Below are 16,617 nucleotides of genomic sequence, written 5' to 3'. Positions count from 1 at the left end.
GTAGTCTGCATCTGTTATTGTTTTATTTTCACTAGCATAAATGTCTTTCAAAAATGTTCTTTTTATCTTCATTCTATAAGCAGAAAAAGCTTCAGACAGTTGGAATAAGCAAAATCAGACCTAGTAATCCTTTATATTGAAACTTATTTTTTTTTTTTTAAACAATATTTTTTATTTGTATGTATATATATATATGTGTGTGATACAGAAAGAAAAAAGGGAATGGGGTGGGTGCTTCGGTGAGTACAGAAAGAAAATGGGGTGGGGTGTGAAACACATTTATTTTTATGTTTTTAAACATGAAATGCTGCATTAGCTTGATTGCCAGGATCATGTAGTAAATCATTGGTAGAAGCAACAACGAATAATTATTCTTGTAAATCAAACCATGGTCTTATTTTTCTGCATATACTGCAGAGTTGTTTAATGCATGTGATTTTCAACTATTGAGAACTATTGTTGGCTTAGGATGTCAGAGCTTTCCTTCCTACTAAACATACTTTTTCAGCCTTCCTCTTCTGCAATAACTGGCAGTGGCTGCAGATTAAAGTAGTAGAATTAATTGGATACCTCACATACAGTGCAGGACAAGATTACTCAAGGATTCAGTTTTGCTTTACTTCCAGGAAACCAAGAAGGAGACACGTTATTCTCACTTAGATATAGGTCGTACTATCCCCTTTAGCATATATGACACTACCAATGCAGCAATCAAATGAAAATTCCATATTGTTTCTCCATTCTTGTTTTCCAGGGCCATGGACTACCCCAAGGAATAGCAGCATAGACAACGGAGAAGTTGAAATTGGACGCAGAATCACCCAAGAAGTACCAGCAGGGGTGTTTTGGAGATCTCACATCCACATCATTCAGCCGCAGTTCTTGAAATTTAACATCTCCTTAGGGAAAGATGCTCTTTTTGGTGTTTATATAAGAAGAGGCCTTCCACCATCACATGCGCAGGTATATTACAATATTTTACTGGTTTGGAATACAAAGCACAGGGTATATACACAGATGGGCGGCGGCTATTGCACCCGGTATTGGACACTAATGGGTGGTGCCAGTTTTAATGCGTTTTCATGCAATTTAACAATTGGCCTGATCACATGATAACGGGTGCAATAACAGTGGCTTCATCTATATTGTCTTCCATGTAAATACAGTATTTCCTTAACCTAAACATAGCTGCCCTGATGTTTCTTGCAGCATTCCATAGCTTAAAGTGGCTGTCTTCCCTGGGACCAAAAGGTAACCTATGGCAGTTGGATGTTTAATTGGTTAATTACAGCTGATTGACACTGTTGTATTTCATTAGGGAAGTGTAAGTATAACACAAAAATAAATGGTAACGTTTGTTGTGTATGTGTGTAAAAAGTGATTGAGAAATTGATATAAGTGTAATATAAAGAAATATACAAGCATACCCCGCATTAACGTACGCAATGGGTCCAGAGCATGTATGTAAAGCGAAAATGTACTTAAAGTGAAGCACTACCTTTTTTCCACTTATCGATGCATGTACTCTACTGCAATCGTCATATACGTGCATAACTGATGTAAATAACGCATTTGTAAAAGGCTCCATAGTCTCCCCGCTTGCGCACAGCTTCGGTACAGGTAGGGAGCTGGTATTTCTGTTCAGGACGTGCTGACAGGCGTATGCGTCAGCTGCCATTGGCCTAATGGGCCTATTGTCCTTACTCGCGAGTATACTTAAATTGAGTATCCTTAAACCGGGGTATGCCTGTATGTGATAAAGTGTACTTTGAGAATGCTATAAACACTGTGTATAACACATTATATCAAACCAATCCTAATAATAATTATGATGAAATGTCCAGTTCAGGAAACAGTCCATATGGAGTAGGCAAAAACTTCTTAAGTGATCTAGCCGGATCACAGAAATACCTTCAAGAAAAAAAAAGAAAAGATGCGCCAGCTCCATAGCGTAATACTTTATAAAAGGAATTTATTTTAACTTAGAGTAGTCACCAGGACTTGCACTCACATAGTAGGTTAAAAACACATTTGTTTGAGACAATCTGTACTGTACGCTAGCTGGTGGAGGACGGATAGTGTGCTAATGCCACATGAACATCAAAAACCACGTGATATGAGCTGTGAAGAATAATCATCTATGGTGAAGGGAGCTCCAGATAGTCTCCAACTCCTCCGGTATTTGGATAACACTAAGCTGGGCTCAGCAGGGCTCCAATACAACAGCAGTACCACCACACGGTTTTTCAATAAAGTCCCGCTCCAACCGGAGTCCAAGACACACCAGAATAGGTTGTTTGAGCAAAAGCTGAGCAGGGCACTTTCACGATAGCTCAAGGATCCTTGAGAAATTCACAATCATGACAAAACGCGTTGGAGTTGTGACATATCGACATAGTGATGCGTTTTTGGAGGCGGGACAAAGAACCAGGAAATACCAGGGAGCTATTGTGAAGGTGCCCTGCTCAGCTTTTGCTCAAACAACCTATCCGGGTGCGTCTTGAATGCTGGTTGGAGCGGGACATTATTGAAAAACCTTGGTGTGGTCTTGTATTGGAGCCCTGCTGAGCCCAGCTTAGTGTTTTCCGAATACCAGAGAGTTGGAGATAATCTGGAGATTATCTGGAGCTCCCTTCACCATAGATGAGTATTCTTCACAGCTCATATCACGTGGTTTCTGTTGTTCATGTGGCATTAGCACACTATCCGTCCTCCAGCAGCTAGCATCCAGTACAGATTGTCTGAAACAAATGTGTTTATATATTGTATGTATTGTATTGTATGTCTTTATTTATATAGCGCCGTTAATGTACATAGCACTTCACAGCAGTAATACATGTGGTAATCAAATAAATAACAGATAATATAAATAACAGATCATGGGAATAAGTGCTTTAGACATTAAGGAAGAGGAGTCCCTGCTCCGAGGAGCTTGCAGTCTAATTGATAGGTAGGGAGAACGTACAGAGACAGTAGGAGGGAGTTCTGGTAAGTGCATCTGCAGGGGGCCAAGCTTTATGTGCCATGTGTTCAGAATAGCCACAGTGCTATTCATATGCTTCTTTAAGCAAGTGTGTCTTAAGGTGGGTCTTAAAGGTGGATAGAGAGGGTGCTAGTCGGGTACTGAGGGGAAGGGCATTCCAGAGGTGAGGGGCAGTCAATGAAAAAGGTTTAAGGCGGGAGAGGGCTTTAGATAAAAAGGGGGTAGAAAGAAGACATCCTTGAGACGAACGCAAGAGTCTGGATGGTGCATAACGAGAAATTAGGGCTGAGATGTAAGGAGGGGCAAAAGAGTGTAAAGCTTTAAAAGTGAGGAGAAGAATGGAGTGTGAGATGCGGGATTTGATCGGAAGCCAGGAGAGGGATTTCATGAGGGGAGATGCTGAGACAGATCTAGGAAAGAGTACAATGATTCTGGCAGCAGCGTTAAGGATAGATTGTAGGGGAGACAGGTGAGAGGCAGGAAGGCCGGACAGCAGGAGGTTACAGTAATCAAGACGGGAGAGAATGAGGGCCTGAGTCAGAGTTTTAGCAGTCGAGCAACAGAGGAAAGGGCGTATCTTTGTTATATTGCGGAGGAAAAAGTGACAGGTTTTAGAAATGTTTTGAATGTGAGGGGCAAATATGAGAGAGGAGTCGAGTGTGACCCCAAGGCAGCGTGCTTGGGCTACTGGGTGAATGATCGTAGTTCCAACAGTAATGTGGAAGGAGGTAGTAGGGCCATGTTTGGGAGGAAGTATGAGGAGCTCTGTTTTAGCCATGTTGAGTTTAAGGCGGCGGAGGGCCATCCAGGATGATATAGCAGAGAGACATTCAGAAACTTTGGTTTGTACAGCAGGTGTAAGGTCGGGTGTTGAGAAATATATTTGTGTGTCATCAGCATAGAGGTGATAATTAAACCCAAAAGATGTTATTAGGTCACCTAGAGAGAGTGTATACAGAGAAAAGAGAAGAGGTCCCAGGACAGAGCCCTGGGGTACCCCCACAGAGAGATCAATAGAGGAGTAGGTATTAGCAGAAGAGACACTGAAAGTACGATGGGAGAGGTAGGATGAGATCCAGGATAGAGCTTTGTTCCGAATGCCAAGAGTATGGAGAATGTGAAGGAGAAGAGGGTGGTCCACGGTGTCAAATGCTGCAGAGAGGTCGAGTAATATGAGCAGAGTGTAATGACCTCTGTCTTTGGCAGCATGGAGATTGTCAGTTATTTTAGTGAGGGCTGTTTCGGTGGAGTGAGCAGTGCAGAAGCCAGATTGTAGAGGGTCTAGGAGATAATAGGTGTTGAGAAAATGGAGCAAGCGAGCGAATACAAGACGTTCAAGGAGATTAGAGGCAAAAGGCAGGAGGGAGACAGGCCGATAGTTAGAAAGACAGGTAGGCTCAAGCTTGCTGTTTTTGATTAATGGTATGACTGTTGCATGTTTGAAGGAGGATGGAAAGGTTCCAGAGCAGAGGGAGGAGTTAAAAATGTGCGTGAGCGTAGGGATTATAGTAGGAGCAAGAGGTTTTAGGAGATGGGAGGGAATGGGGTCAAGAGGGCAAGTGGTAGAGGGAGAAGAGGCGATCAACAGCGATACATCCTCCTCTGAGACAGTGGAAAAAGAGTCAAGGAAGGCAGGAGGACAGTTAGGAAGAGGTGTAGGATGGGAGGAAGAAACAGAGGGGATGTATGGATTCCAACTTTTCCTTAAAATAGTCAGCAAAGTTCTGAGCGGAGATGGAGGAAGGAGAGGCAGCTGAGGGTGGTTTGAGTAGAGTATCAAAGACAGAGAACAGTCGGCGTGGGTTAGACTTGTGCATGTTGATTAGTGAAAAAAAGTAGGCTTGTTTAGCTTGCAAGAGGGCAGAGTTGAAACAGGATAGCATAAATTTGTAGTGAAGGAAGTCTGCGAGAGTGTGAGATTTCCTCCAGAGGCGTTCAGAGGAACGAGTGAAGGAACGCAGCATGCGCATGTGGGAATTTAACCAGGGTCTAGGGTTAAAAGGGCGAGTGCGGCAGAGAGAAAGCGGGGCATGTAGATCAAGAGAGGAGGACAAGGCAGAATTGTAGTTCCTGACCAGTTTGTCAGGGTCTGTAGCAGAGCTTAGAGAGGAGAGGGAGGAGTGTAACGTGGACTCAAAGTCAGGTAAGTGAATAGAGCGCAGGTTTCTGCAGAACCGGGGGGTAGATGGAGGTGGAGAAGGGGAGAAGCGAGATAGAGAGAATGAGATGAGATGATGGTCAGAGAGAGGAAAAGGGGAAATGGAGAAATCAGAGAGAGAGAAGTTTTTAGTGAAAACCAGGTCTAAGTAGTGGCCATCCTTTTGGGTGCTGGCTGCAGTCCACTGTTGAAGGCCAAAAGAAGAGGTTAGAGAAAGAAAGCGGGAAGCCCAAGGGAGAGAGGGGTCATCAATGTGGCAATTGAAGTCTCCAAGGAGAAGAACAGGGGAGTCTGAGGAGAGGAAGAAAGAGAGCCAGGATTCAAAGTGAGAGAGAAAGGCAGAAGGGGGGTGAGTAGAGGTTTGTGGGCGATAGATGACCGCCACATGAACAGGGAGAGGAGAGAAGATCTGGACAGTGTGAACCTCAAAGGAGGGAAAGGCAAGAGAGGGGGGAATAGGAAGAGTTCGGTAACGGCAGAGAGAGGAGAGCAGGAGCCCCACACCTCCACCCCTGCCATCAGGGCGCGGAGTGTGGGAGAAGGAAAGGCCACCATAAGAGAGGGCAGCTTCCAGAGCAGAGTCAGACTGAGTGAGCCAGGTCTCAGTTATAGCAAAGAGAAGCAGGGAGTGAGAGAGAAAGAAGTCATGCACAGAGAGGAACTTGTTAGAGAGGGAGCGAGCATTCCAAAGGGCACAGGAGAAAGGGAGAGAGGAGGGAGGGTGGCAGGGCATGGGTATGAGGTTGGAGGGGTTGACACCAGGAGTAGAAGTTGCATGTGGAAGGTGAGGACGAGAGCAAGTAGAAATAAGGCAGGGACCAGGATTGGGAGAGATATCCCCAGAAGCAAGGAGGAGAAGCGTGGATAGAAAGAATGTGTGAGGAGGATTTGTAGGGGTGTGTTTTAGTGCAGGGTGTAAAGCTGTGTGGTGACAGAGGACGCAGGTAAGAAAGGAGTTCATGTGAACTGAGAAGTGGGGAAGAAAGGAGAGATGGAGATATATGAATAGAGTTAGAGACATAAGGAGACTGGTGGAAGGAAGTGCATAATTTGAAAATAAGTGAGGTTGCAGCAAATATAAAGAATAAAGGCGGCATCACAGCAATAGTTAAGTGTTGAGATGTGCAGTCTTAGATAGATGATATCCTCTTTTCCAACGTAGATCAAATGCAGGAATCAGAAGCAGTAGGTGATGTCCACTTTTCCACTTCTTTTTGAACTTCCTTTTTAAACTTCATATTCTACTTGAAACATTTCTACTTAACTTCCTTTTTAATATATATAGTGAATAAATGAGAACAAGGCACTCCGTCAGGTAAACCAAGGTGGGTGCAAATCCTGTATGAACAAAATAGGCAATACGATACCGTATGAGCGAATATCAGAGGCAGCACTCCACGAAGTAGTCAAAAAAGATTTGTATTAGTGAGACATCATATCCAACGTTTTGGTCCAACACACGGGACCTTTCTCACATCACCTTGAGAAAGGTCCCGTGTGTTGGACCGAAACGTTGGATATGATGTCTCACTAATACAAATCTTTTTTGACTACTTCGTGGAGTGCTGCCTCTGATATTCGCTCATACGGTATAGTATTGCCTATTTTGCCCTTGCTGATCTGTAGCTGGATTGAAGGCCTCCCCAATCATCTTCCAAGTACTGCGGTTGCAAGCCTGCAATCTTACTTTTGGACGTTGTCTTGGTCTTTTGATAACCCTTGGAAATATTTATATAAATGTATATCATTTATACAATATATGTACACGGGATGCACTTACCCCTTCCCTAATTATTGATAATACTTGGATATACAAATCATACCCCAGAAGCAGGAAAAAAGAGATTTCTATACTGTGGGATGGCGTGTATTCAAAATATTCCAATGTAGATGTAAGAGAATTGTAGCTATAAAATACTTCCTTTTTTGTCTATTTCCATTTCTTTTTGTTTTGTTGAGGTTTTTTTGGTATTTTTTCAGTGATGAAGTTCACATCAATCGAGTACCCACATTATATTTTACCTCTGTATTTAAAAAAAAAAAAGGCAATCTACTAAAACATTTCTTAAACAAGTATTAGCATAAAGACTAAGTAAAGTTATTCTTTATTTTCTGGTCTATGTTTGTGGCAATACTGCTTTAAACGATCTGCTCTCATCACTGTCCTGTAGCTGAGCGTTTACAGTGTTGTGGTTATTAGGACAGCATTCTAGCAGCTTAACTGAGAACGCATCGCCTGAGGGACTTTGCAGGGAGCTGGTAGCCTACTGGCTCAGCTGGTGAGGCATCTGGATTGTAGCAAAATATCTTTTATCCCAGCTTCAGTGTCAGTTATTTAAACACATAGTGCAAAAGTTGCCAGTTGATATGGACTACAATAAGAACATTTTACAGTTAAAAGAGATTAGCTCAGACAGTTAAAGAGGTGAGGAGGTCCTCCTGAGAGATCTGAAGGTGTTTCCTATTGATATGAAAAGACAAATTAAAGTCCGTTATGGGAGTACTTTAGTGATCAGCAAATTAGATGTAATTAGAGTACATAGAGGCAACAGGATGCGGTTCTTGTCTCTTGATCCTGCTGAGACCTAACTCCCTTGTATTGGTGTTTAGCGAATATTCCAAATGTCTGAATTTGCCATTCAAACCAACGTTGTGGAACAGCACACTTGCCCAGAGCAGACTCTGTTTAAATATTCCAAAGTGACATACTGTATGAAAGCTAATAATAAACTCAGTCTTCAAAACATACTGGCATACACATACAGTTCTGTTTGAAGCACAAGCAGAAATATGTTTTTGGACGGGATAGGGACTTAAAAATGTTAACTTCATCCCATTGAAAATGCACATGGTACATTTTGTAATGATGCTGGATTTATCTATTTACATTGACTCTACTACAGTGTATCTCAATATAAGTTGTGAGGAGATACAGAGTAGAAGGCATCCCAAGGCTAACGGTCCTCCCAAGCTACTCAAATGCCTTAAACCCCATTTGGTATATATACAGGATATATATATAACCCTGGCTGTGCTCAAAGCTGTGACTATGCCGCAAGCTTAAGCCTATAGGGAACCATGTTAAAAATGGTTTTTGAAGCAAAAAGTGGCACTGTGTGCTCATTTGCATGTCATTTCCCAGAATCCCTTGCTGCAGTGGAAGTGCTGTGTGCTGGGTGATAATGGGGAAAGGCGGGGTTGCAGACCTGCCTAAGACATGCAGATGAGCATACAGTTGTATTTACATTTATATATATGTATATATATATATATATATATATATATATATATATATATATATATATATATATATATATATTAAAAAAAAATTTTTAATAGTTAGGATACATTTCTGTATATCCCAATGAGTTTTACTGTATTAGCCTGTTTATCTCCACTGGGAGACTGGTCCATGCATATGTTAGGGGTATTCCCCCTACCCCAATCGCAGATAGAGTGCATGTGAGGGGGAACCTATATGTTACCAGGTGTGGTGCGTATACCTGCAGGTTCACAGGAGGCCATGCCCGGGTGTAAAGCTCTTCAAAAAGGGTCTGACGCAGGAACAGGAATCCGCCTCCGCGTGGGGTGTCTCCCTCATTTAGCGTCTCACCCACAGAATGTCTCTAGCAGTAGAGCCTGTCTGAGCCCAGACGCAGGCCGCGATCACCGCGTGCAACTGGCACCGGTGATATCACATAACACTGTATTGTAGAAAGCAACCCCCCCTTGCACAGAAAGGGGCCTTTCCTGAAACTGCCAAACTAACTGATGTGGCTGCACTGCAAAGCAATACTGTCTCTTCTTGTCAGAGCACACAGCACTGCAGCTGTGTCACTGTCTAGACTCATGCTCAGCTAAGGGCAAGGTCCCTACCTAAGGGGCCTTCCCTATAAACTTACCCACTAACCTAGTGGGGAGTGGGGCCTACCTGGGGCCTGGGGTTTCTCTGGCCTACTACAGCAGAGCACTGCTCTCTGTACACTACCTTCCCCAATCGCTTCCTGGATCCAACTGACTAGCGTGGTCTCTGTGCAACATTGTATTCTTCTCCAGTAGGAGAAGCTGCAAACTCTATTTGCTGTCTGGCTGCACGTGATGTGGTTGACAGGGCCATCCCCAGAGGCTGCTGGGAGTTGTAGTCCCTGGAGAGCCCTTCTATTATGTGGGCCGCGTGCGGTATGTTGGCTGTGCGTGCGCACTGCTGTAATGGCTGCCACTGCTGTCTTCTGAGCATGCGCGACCTTGGGGAGTCCCTGCGCTACGGAGCTCCATTTCTGCCCCTTCGCGCTCACTATAATGGCCGCTGCGTTGCATCTACGCATGCGCGAGCCTCCGCTCCCACGCGGACATAACAAAAATGGCGGAGCCGTGCCTCCGACGCCACCGAGAGACGCTCTCGCCCCCGCAACTGCCTTCTCACTGGTGAAGGTAAGGGGAAGAGGAACGGGGAACGGGGAACCGGGGAGCCAAAGGGGACATGGCGACATTCTTCCCCGGTGGAAATACCAAGGTTCCCGCTTGGAGGACAGCGTCACACAGCATAAAGTTATATAATAAAAATGCAGAGCACAGTATATACAACTTATCATAGGTGCTTTAACATCAATGGTACATAACTCATCAACCACATTGATACCCGAGGCCAGCTGAGTGTTCGCTGTTTGCTGAGACCAATTGTGGGGTGCCCCTAACTGATAATGTGGGGGTATCTCACTTTTGCTTTTGTCAGCCCCGCCTGGGTAGTCTCTGTTACTGACACTGGAGTCTCTGTAGACTCTTTGAGATTATTGTCATGTGCTACAGTCTCTGGTTCCAAGCTACTTCCTTCCCCTGGTGGAAGAAACAGTACAGTGTCTCTTGGCCAGACCTTTACCCGGCCATCCGCGGCATGGATGCGATAGGCGAGTAGGTCTTGACCTTTTCCGCAGTCCACCACATGGCGGACAGAGTGCTCCATGTTGCGCTCAGAGGAGGCAAATTTCAATGGGCACTCACAACACAGTCCTTGTCCCTAAGCACTTGGGAGGCTTCCACTGAGAAGCGAGCCATTAGGAATGTCTCTGTACTCCGTCTCCGTACATCCTGCAGGGGGTAAAGGGTTGATACCTTACCACTGCATTGATTCACGGTGGCCAGCAGGTCATCAGGAACACTGACTGTTACCACCTCGGCTTTCTTGGGACCTGTCCCGGCACTTCTGGGGCAGTCCACTCATTTTCTGGAAACTCGGGAGTGTTGGATCCCAGTCCTGGGACCATTTGGGTCGGATCGCATGGGCTCACACTCAGTTCAGTTATGGTAGCGGTTATGGTGACACACGGGCCCACCATTCGGTCATGAGCAGTCTCACCTCAGGCACACGGGTGTCCAGCGACGTTCTGCTGCTCAGTATGAGCTTTAGTTGGGGCCTTTTCCACGGCCGCCTCCATCAGAGCTTGTGGGGAGTAAGGAGGTTCCTCACCACTCCGCTGGCTTGCGATGGGTTCCTCTACCTCCGGTCCCGTCTCCGGATATCCCTCCGACACACTGTGAGTCGCAACGGCCGTGGGACTCTTCCGCGGCTCCGGCCACACCAGCGCTTGCTGCCAAGGGAGTTCGATGTGCAGCGGGCCCAAGTCACAGGTAAGCCGCTCTGCCTCTGCCGCACCGCTGTAGTGGCCCGCTGGTAGGCGCATCACCACTGACGGTTGATCAGTGTCAGTGATAGAAGGGAGAAGAGGCACTTCCACAGGGGAACAGCATCTGGGTACCTGGTATTCGCCGTTGGCTATCAGCAGTAAGCAGTTTTGCTCCAGTGCCTCTAGCGGAAGTGGACCTAACTTTTCCTGGGCATTCACCTTACCCTTGGCGTTGTTAGCAGGTACTGATCCTAAGCTGGGGACCGATGGTACCCTTGTTGAAGGCCGGACTGGCAATTGTAGGGCACACGGGCCCGCAGCAGGATCCTGTGATTCCGGAATCTGCGGTTCTCAGTGTGGAACCAAGTCTAGAAGTAGTCCCTGGAGAGCCGTTCTATTATGTGGGCCGCGTGCGCTGTGTCGGCTGCGCATGCGCACTGCTGTAATGGATGCCACTGCTCTCTTCTGCGCATGCGCGACCTTGGAGAGTCCCTGCGCTACGGAGCGCCATCTGTGCCCCTTCGCCCTCACTATAATGGCCGCTGTGTCGCGTCTACGCATGCGCGAGCCTTCGCGGACATAACAAAGATGGCGGTGCCGTGCCTCTGATGCCACCGAGAGACGCGCTCGCCCTCGCATCTGCATTCTCACTGGTGAAGGGAAGAGGAATGGGGAACCGGGGAGCCAAAGGGGACCTGGCTACATATACATTATACTTTTAGTTACCAAGGGTTTCCTGAGCTTATTATAACCCAGGTGTGACCTCTCGCTCTAAAATTCCTCTCTCTGAACATCTGCTTTTTTCAAACCCTGCATTTATTTGAAAGCTTCTCTGCCACCTGTCTTCCAGGAGAGAATGCTATGTCTCTGTTTTGGGGGAACAAAAATTAAATTTTTCAGGAACTTTATTTATACACACACACTTACACGTTTGCTGTCTCGTAGTTGTGGAATTTTAATGTTGATTTTTTTGCCCACCATTATCGCTCTAGTGTCCACAATGCGTTTTCACAAAGAAACTTTTATTTGTCACTTGTGACACTTGCACATTCACCCATTGCTGCAGTAACATTTCACAGCAGCAACGGCCGTGCACATGCTAATTTTTAAGATAACGGAACTCACTTGTATTCATTGAAAGGTTGGCTTGCTCATTTCCAGAGCTGGGCGAATCACTACAAATCCGTTCTGTGGATTTCCGCAGAATGTTTAGACCATATGAATCCACCATTTTTGCCAGATTGGGGAGAAGGTGAGAGAGAGAGTTCACACTGCTAGATTTGTGGCCTAGAAAAGCAGTGGTTGTGGATTCTCCTCCTGTTGGTTATGACACCGTTCCAGAAAATATGTTGGTGCCTTAGGCTTATCATTGCTATATAGTTGGTATGGAAATTCTTTTAGGAAGGATAGAATGGGACTCATTTAAATATACTTTGCATAGTAGTATGTCTTCCGGCCGGGTACCTGAGGTGTGCTCATTTTTCACCACAGGCATGTCTCCCTAATTTATCTGGAGGGAGGCTTGAAAGGATATATATACACAACTGGATACACTACTAAATTGAAAGCCCATCCTCCCCACCTCCCCATAAAAATTAATCACCTGGGGCCAAATACATTTCAAAAACCCTCTAAATTTATGAATACTAAAGGTACCTCTTTAATTGATGAAATACCAAAATTCAGCTGAGTTTTTGTTTGTCAGTAAATTAATTTGACATTTTTGTTGGGAGCTTGTGGGAATGATTTGTGTGTATGTGCTCCTTTTCGGGTTTGGGGGGAGGCTTTGTACTGTACGTGTATGGCATATTCACCATCATACATTTAGTGATTACTGTTCTGCAGGAGAAGGTTTGGAACAGCAGAGAAGTTATGTGTTGGTCTCAGCTCTCAGCAGCTTCTTAGGGACTACAGAAATGGGCAAAACAAGAATAATAATTGTTTTCTTTGTATAGTACTGACAGTGTACCCTGCGCGGTACATATAATATTTGCAGGCACAGGTCCTAGAGATAAAGTGAATTGCCCAAGGTCACAATGAGCTGACACCAGCATTTGAATTAGGCTCACCTGCTTCAAACTCAGTATCACTATGCTCAGTCAGTCTCTTTACTCACTGAGCCACTCCTTCAGCCCAAGAAGTTTTTTGCTTCAGTTTGCAGTTCCTCTTCGATCAGACCAACTGCTGGGCCTGCCCTGCCATCTGAGGTAAAATCGACAGCGCGCATTGGGAGGCTGTGAGAACTGCCAAAGCCAGCTGAGCAGAACAGCATGAAGCCAGCAAGAAATGTCAGCCTTTATTGCTTCTGTCTTCCGTGTCGACCCTCTGGAATAAAAAATCCCAAGCAGCAATATATGGATATTTTTAACTCTTTGCTGTATATGTATGTATGTATGTATGTATGTATGTATGTATGTATGTATGTATATATATATATATATACATACATACATACATACATACATATGTATGTATATACATATATACATACATATATATATATACATACATATACATATACACAGCTCAACCCCGTTATAACGCGATTCATTACAACGTGAATCCGCTTATACCGCGATGCAAGTGTGGCTCACAATTTTTGTATTTATGAATACTTTACAACACGATTAATGGTATCTTAAATACTTTATTGTACAATACATACAATTGTACATTATTTGTGCGATACGCTTATAGCGCGATGTGATTCTTTGGACTCCAAGCACAGCGTTATAAGGGGGTTACATGTATATATATATATATATATATATATATATATATATATATAAATATATATATATATATATAGTCTCAAACCAACATAGCCAGCAACCAACCTCACACTGATGATACCCATCAAGGTTGAAACATGTCTGTGAGTGGGTTTACTGGCTTTGCATCTCATCCCAGCCTCTGTCTAAAAGCTGTGTTTAAAGCAGTATGCATTGGCTTAAGGATTTGCTCATGTAATACGAGCTTGAGACAAAAGGTGGCACTGTGTGCTCATTTGCATGTTATATCCTAGAATCCCTTGCTGCAGTGAAAGTGCATATATCTCAAAGTATATATCTCAAAGAAAGGGTCTGCAGCACTCTCCAGGTGAAAAAAAGAAATTTATTGAAACATAGGGCAATTAACGTAACCTAGAGCACCGTACGTTTCGGACCCACACGGTCCTTTCTGAAGCGCTAGTGAACAGTGGATTAGATCACGATTATATAGGGACACAAATATGGGTGGCACAAAACAGTAATCATTGAATTAGTATCTGCTATGCATGTAATCATTACCCCGTGTGTCTGTATTCATTCATAATTACTGCATAATTACTGCACATGTGCAATGCCTGCAGAGCATAACCAAACATCTCATATCCTTGTACCACCAGACAGCGCTGGATAAAGCTCTCGATCCTCACAGTTATGGAGGTAATGGGGCTCCATGTCACAAACTGTACCTCTGTGAACCCACAAGTAAATAGCGTCCCTAGAAACCAGTCAAATAAGTCATATAGGGTTCCCAAAGGGGAGGTCACCTACTAGTTGCACTGTCCCAGTGATGCCTAATACAGAGGCAAACCCAACAACAGAACATATAAACAGGACCATACAAATAAAAAGGAAATACATCCCAACATGTAAAAAATTAAAGTCATAAGGGCAGGGAAAGGAAAGAGACAAGGGACCAGGGAACAAAAATAAAGCAGTACAACAAACAAGATACTGGTACTCAGATTGCCCTAATGACCCACCATGAAGTGGGTTAAAGTCCCGCACCTTTCAAAGAGGGTAAAAGGCCGTCAACCGGGAAGCAAGTGTAAAAAAAAAGAGAGAGATATTAAATGTACAGTACCACGTGTGGCTATTCTAACACACGAAAATAAGATAAACAGGAAAACCCAGGGTTAGACTCTATGAGCCCTACGTGTACGCTGATCCGGAACAACTCATATGAACATAGACTCAAAAGGAAGCAGAGATGGTGATGACTGGCATTTTTGAAATATATATACATACATACATACATACACACATATACTGTATATACACACATATATAATCAACAAAAAAGAATCCCTGAGGGAGCACACGGGTGTCCTAAAAGAGTAACAAAGTTTATTTAATGATTTAAAAGCAGGAGAGAAAATATAAAAATGGAGGGGGACTCCAAGCTAACTCCTTGAGGGGCAACATGGAAGAACAAGTAATGGACACTAAATTATGCCTTAAATAGTGTCTAGTGCTCTAACAAAAGATCACAGAGCATAGAATACAGTCTGTTATTCAAGATAAAGCTAATCCTAATAATGGTTAGCAAGCTACACATATAAAGAGCATACTAGTAACATGTAGCTAGAGCACATACAGTATGTAAATTGGCCAGAAATACAAGGCATCCAGAATTAAAGTAGATACAATTCAGGCACACAGAAAAAAGCAGCATGATATGCTGCCAATAGAAGAGCTAATCATGTTGATGAAAAGAGATACAATGAGATGGTATGTGTCCAAGTCATGCACAGCTGCTCCAGAAAAATACAATTACTGTTCATTTATAAGTCCATGTATATAGCACAGTCCAATACATCACCATATTCCAGTAAGTAGTGAATCTCGTGAGTAGCACCTAATACAAGAGGATAAGAGAGTGGTCCCCAAGCCAAGCTCCCACTTCGCTTCTGGACTCCACTTACATATGTGCTCTAGCTACATGTTACTAGTACGCTCTTTATATGTGTATCTTGCTAACCATATTCAGTTACTATAAATATAAAAGTGCAAATAGTTAAAACACGCTTTCCATGTCAAACTTCTTTGCGTTTTGGCACTGAAACTGTGTTTTGATTCATTAAAAACATCACCATTACAATTACTGTGACAAAACAGTGACAAAAGAAAAAGAAGTTTCACTTAAAATGTGCGGGATCAGCACACACAACTTTTTTTTATGGAAAATGCACTACATATAATATACCTACCATTGGAAGTATTGGCTGCCACATTATATATATATATATATATATCAACTGTAAATATTACTATATGTTCATTTGCATGTCTTAGACATGTCTGCAACCCTATCTTTCCCCTTTATCGCCCAGCACACAGCGTTTCCACTGCAGCAAGGGATTCTGGGAAATGACATGCAAATGAGCACACAGTGCCACCTTTTGTCTCAAGCTTGTATTCCATAAGCAAATCCTCAAGCCAATGCATACTGTTTTAAACACAGCTTTTAGACAGAGGCTGGGATGAGATGCAAAGCCAGTAAACCCACTCACAGACATGTTTCAAACTTGATGGGTATCATCAGTGTGAGGTTGGTTGCTGGCTATGCTGGTTGCGACTAGACTAGGTATTCACCACAATTATTAAGGTTATGGTGGGTAAAAAAAGTGACAAAAACCTTTCACAGTAAAGCATAAAGCAACTGTAAATATTACTGTATGTTCATTTGCATGTCTTAGACAGGTCTGCAACCCTATCTTTCCCCATTATCGCCCAGCACACAGCGTTTCCACTGCAGCAAGGGATTCTGGGAAATGACATGTAAATGAGCACACATTACAGGCTTTGCATCTCATCCCAGCCTCTGTCTAAAAGCTGTGTTTAAAACAGTATGCATTGGCTTGAGGATTTGCTTGTGTAATACAAGCTTGAGACAAAAGGTGGCACTGTGTGCTCATTTGCATGTCATTTCCCAGAATCCCTTGCTGCAGTGGATACGCTGTGTGCTGGGCGATAATGGGGAAAGATAGGGTTGCAGACATGTCTAAGACATGCAAATGAACATACAGTAATATTTACAGTTGCTTTATGCTTTACTGTGGAGGGTTTGTCACTTTTTTTACCCAC

The 16,617-nt window shown here is 43.8% G+C and overlaps 1 protein-coding gene across 8 annotated transcripts in view; it reads left to right on the top strand.

The window, feature by feature from the left end:
- The window catches only part of TENM2 (teneurin transmembrane protein 2), a 2,373,952-nt gene that overhangs the window by 2,080,413 nt on the left and 276,922 nt on the right, over window positions 1-16,617 (top strand). For all 8 annotated transcript variants that reach the window (XM_075601896.1, XM_075601894.1, XM_075601892.1 and 5 more), the window contains one exon: window positions 755-963. In XM_075601896.1, coding sequence (XP_075458011.1) covers window positions 755-963 — 209 coding nt within the window. The remainder of the gene's footprint in view (window positions 1-754; window positions 964-16,617) is intronic.

The sequence above is a fragment of the Ascaphus truei genome, chromosome 5 (assembly GCF_040206685.1).
Source record: "Ascaphus truei isolate aAscTru1 chromosome 5, aAscTru1.hap1, whole genome shotgun sequence".
Lineage (NCBI taxonomy): Eukaryota > Metazoa > Chordata > Amphibia > Anura > Ascaphidae > Ascaphus > Ascaphus truei.
This window is presented reverse-complemented; position numbering and strand designations above follow the sequence as displayed.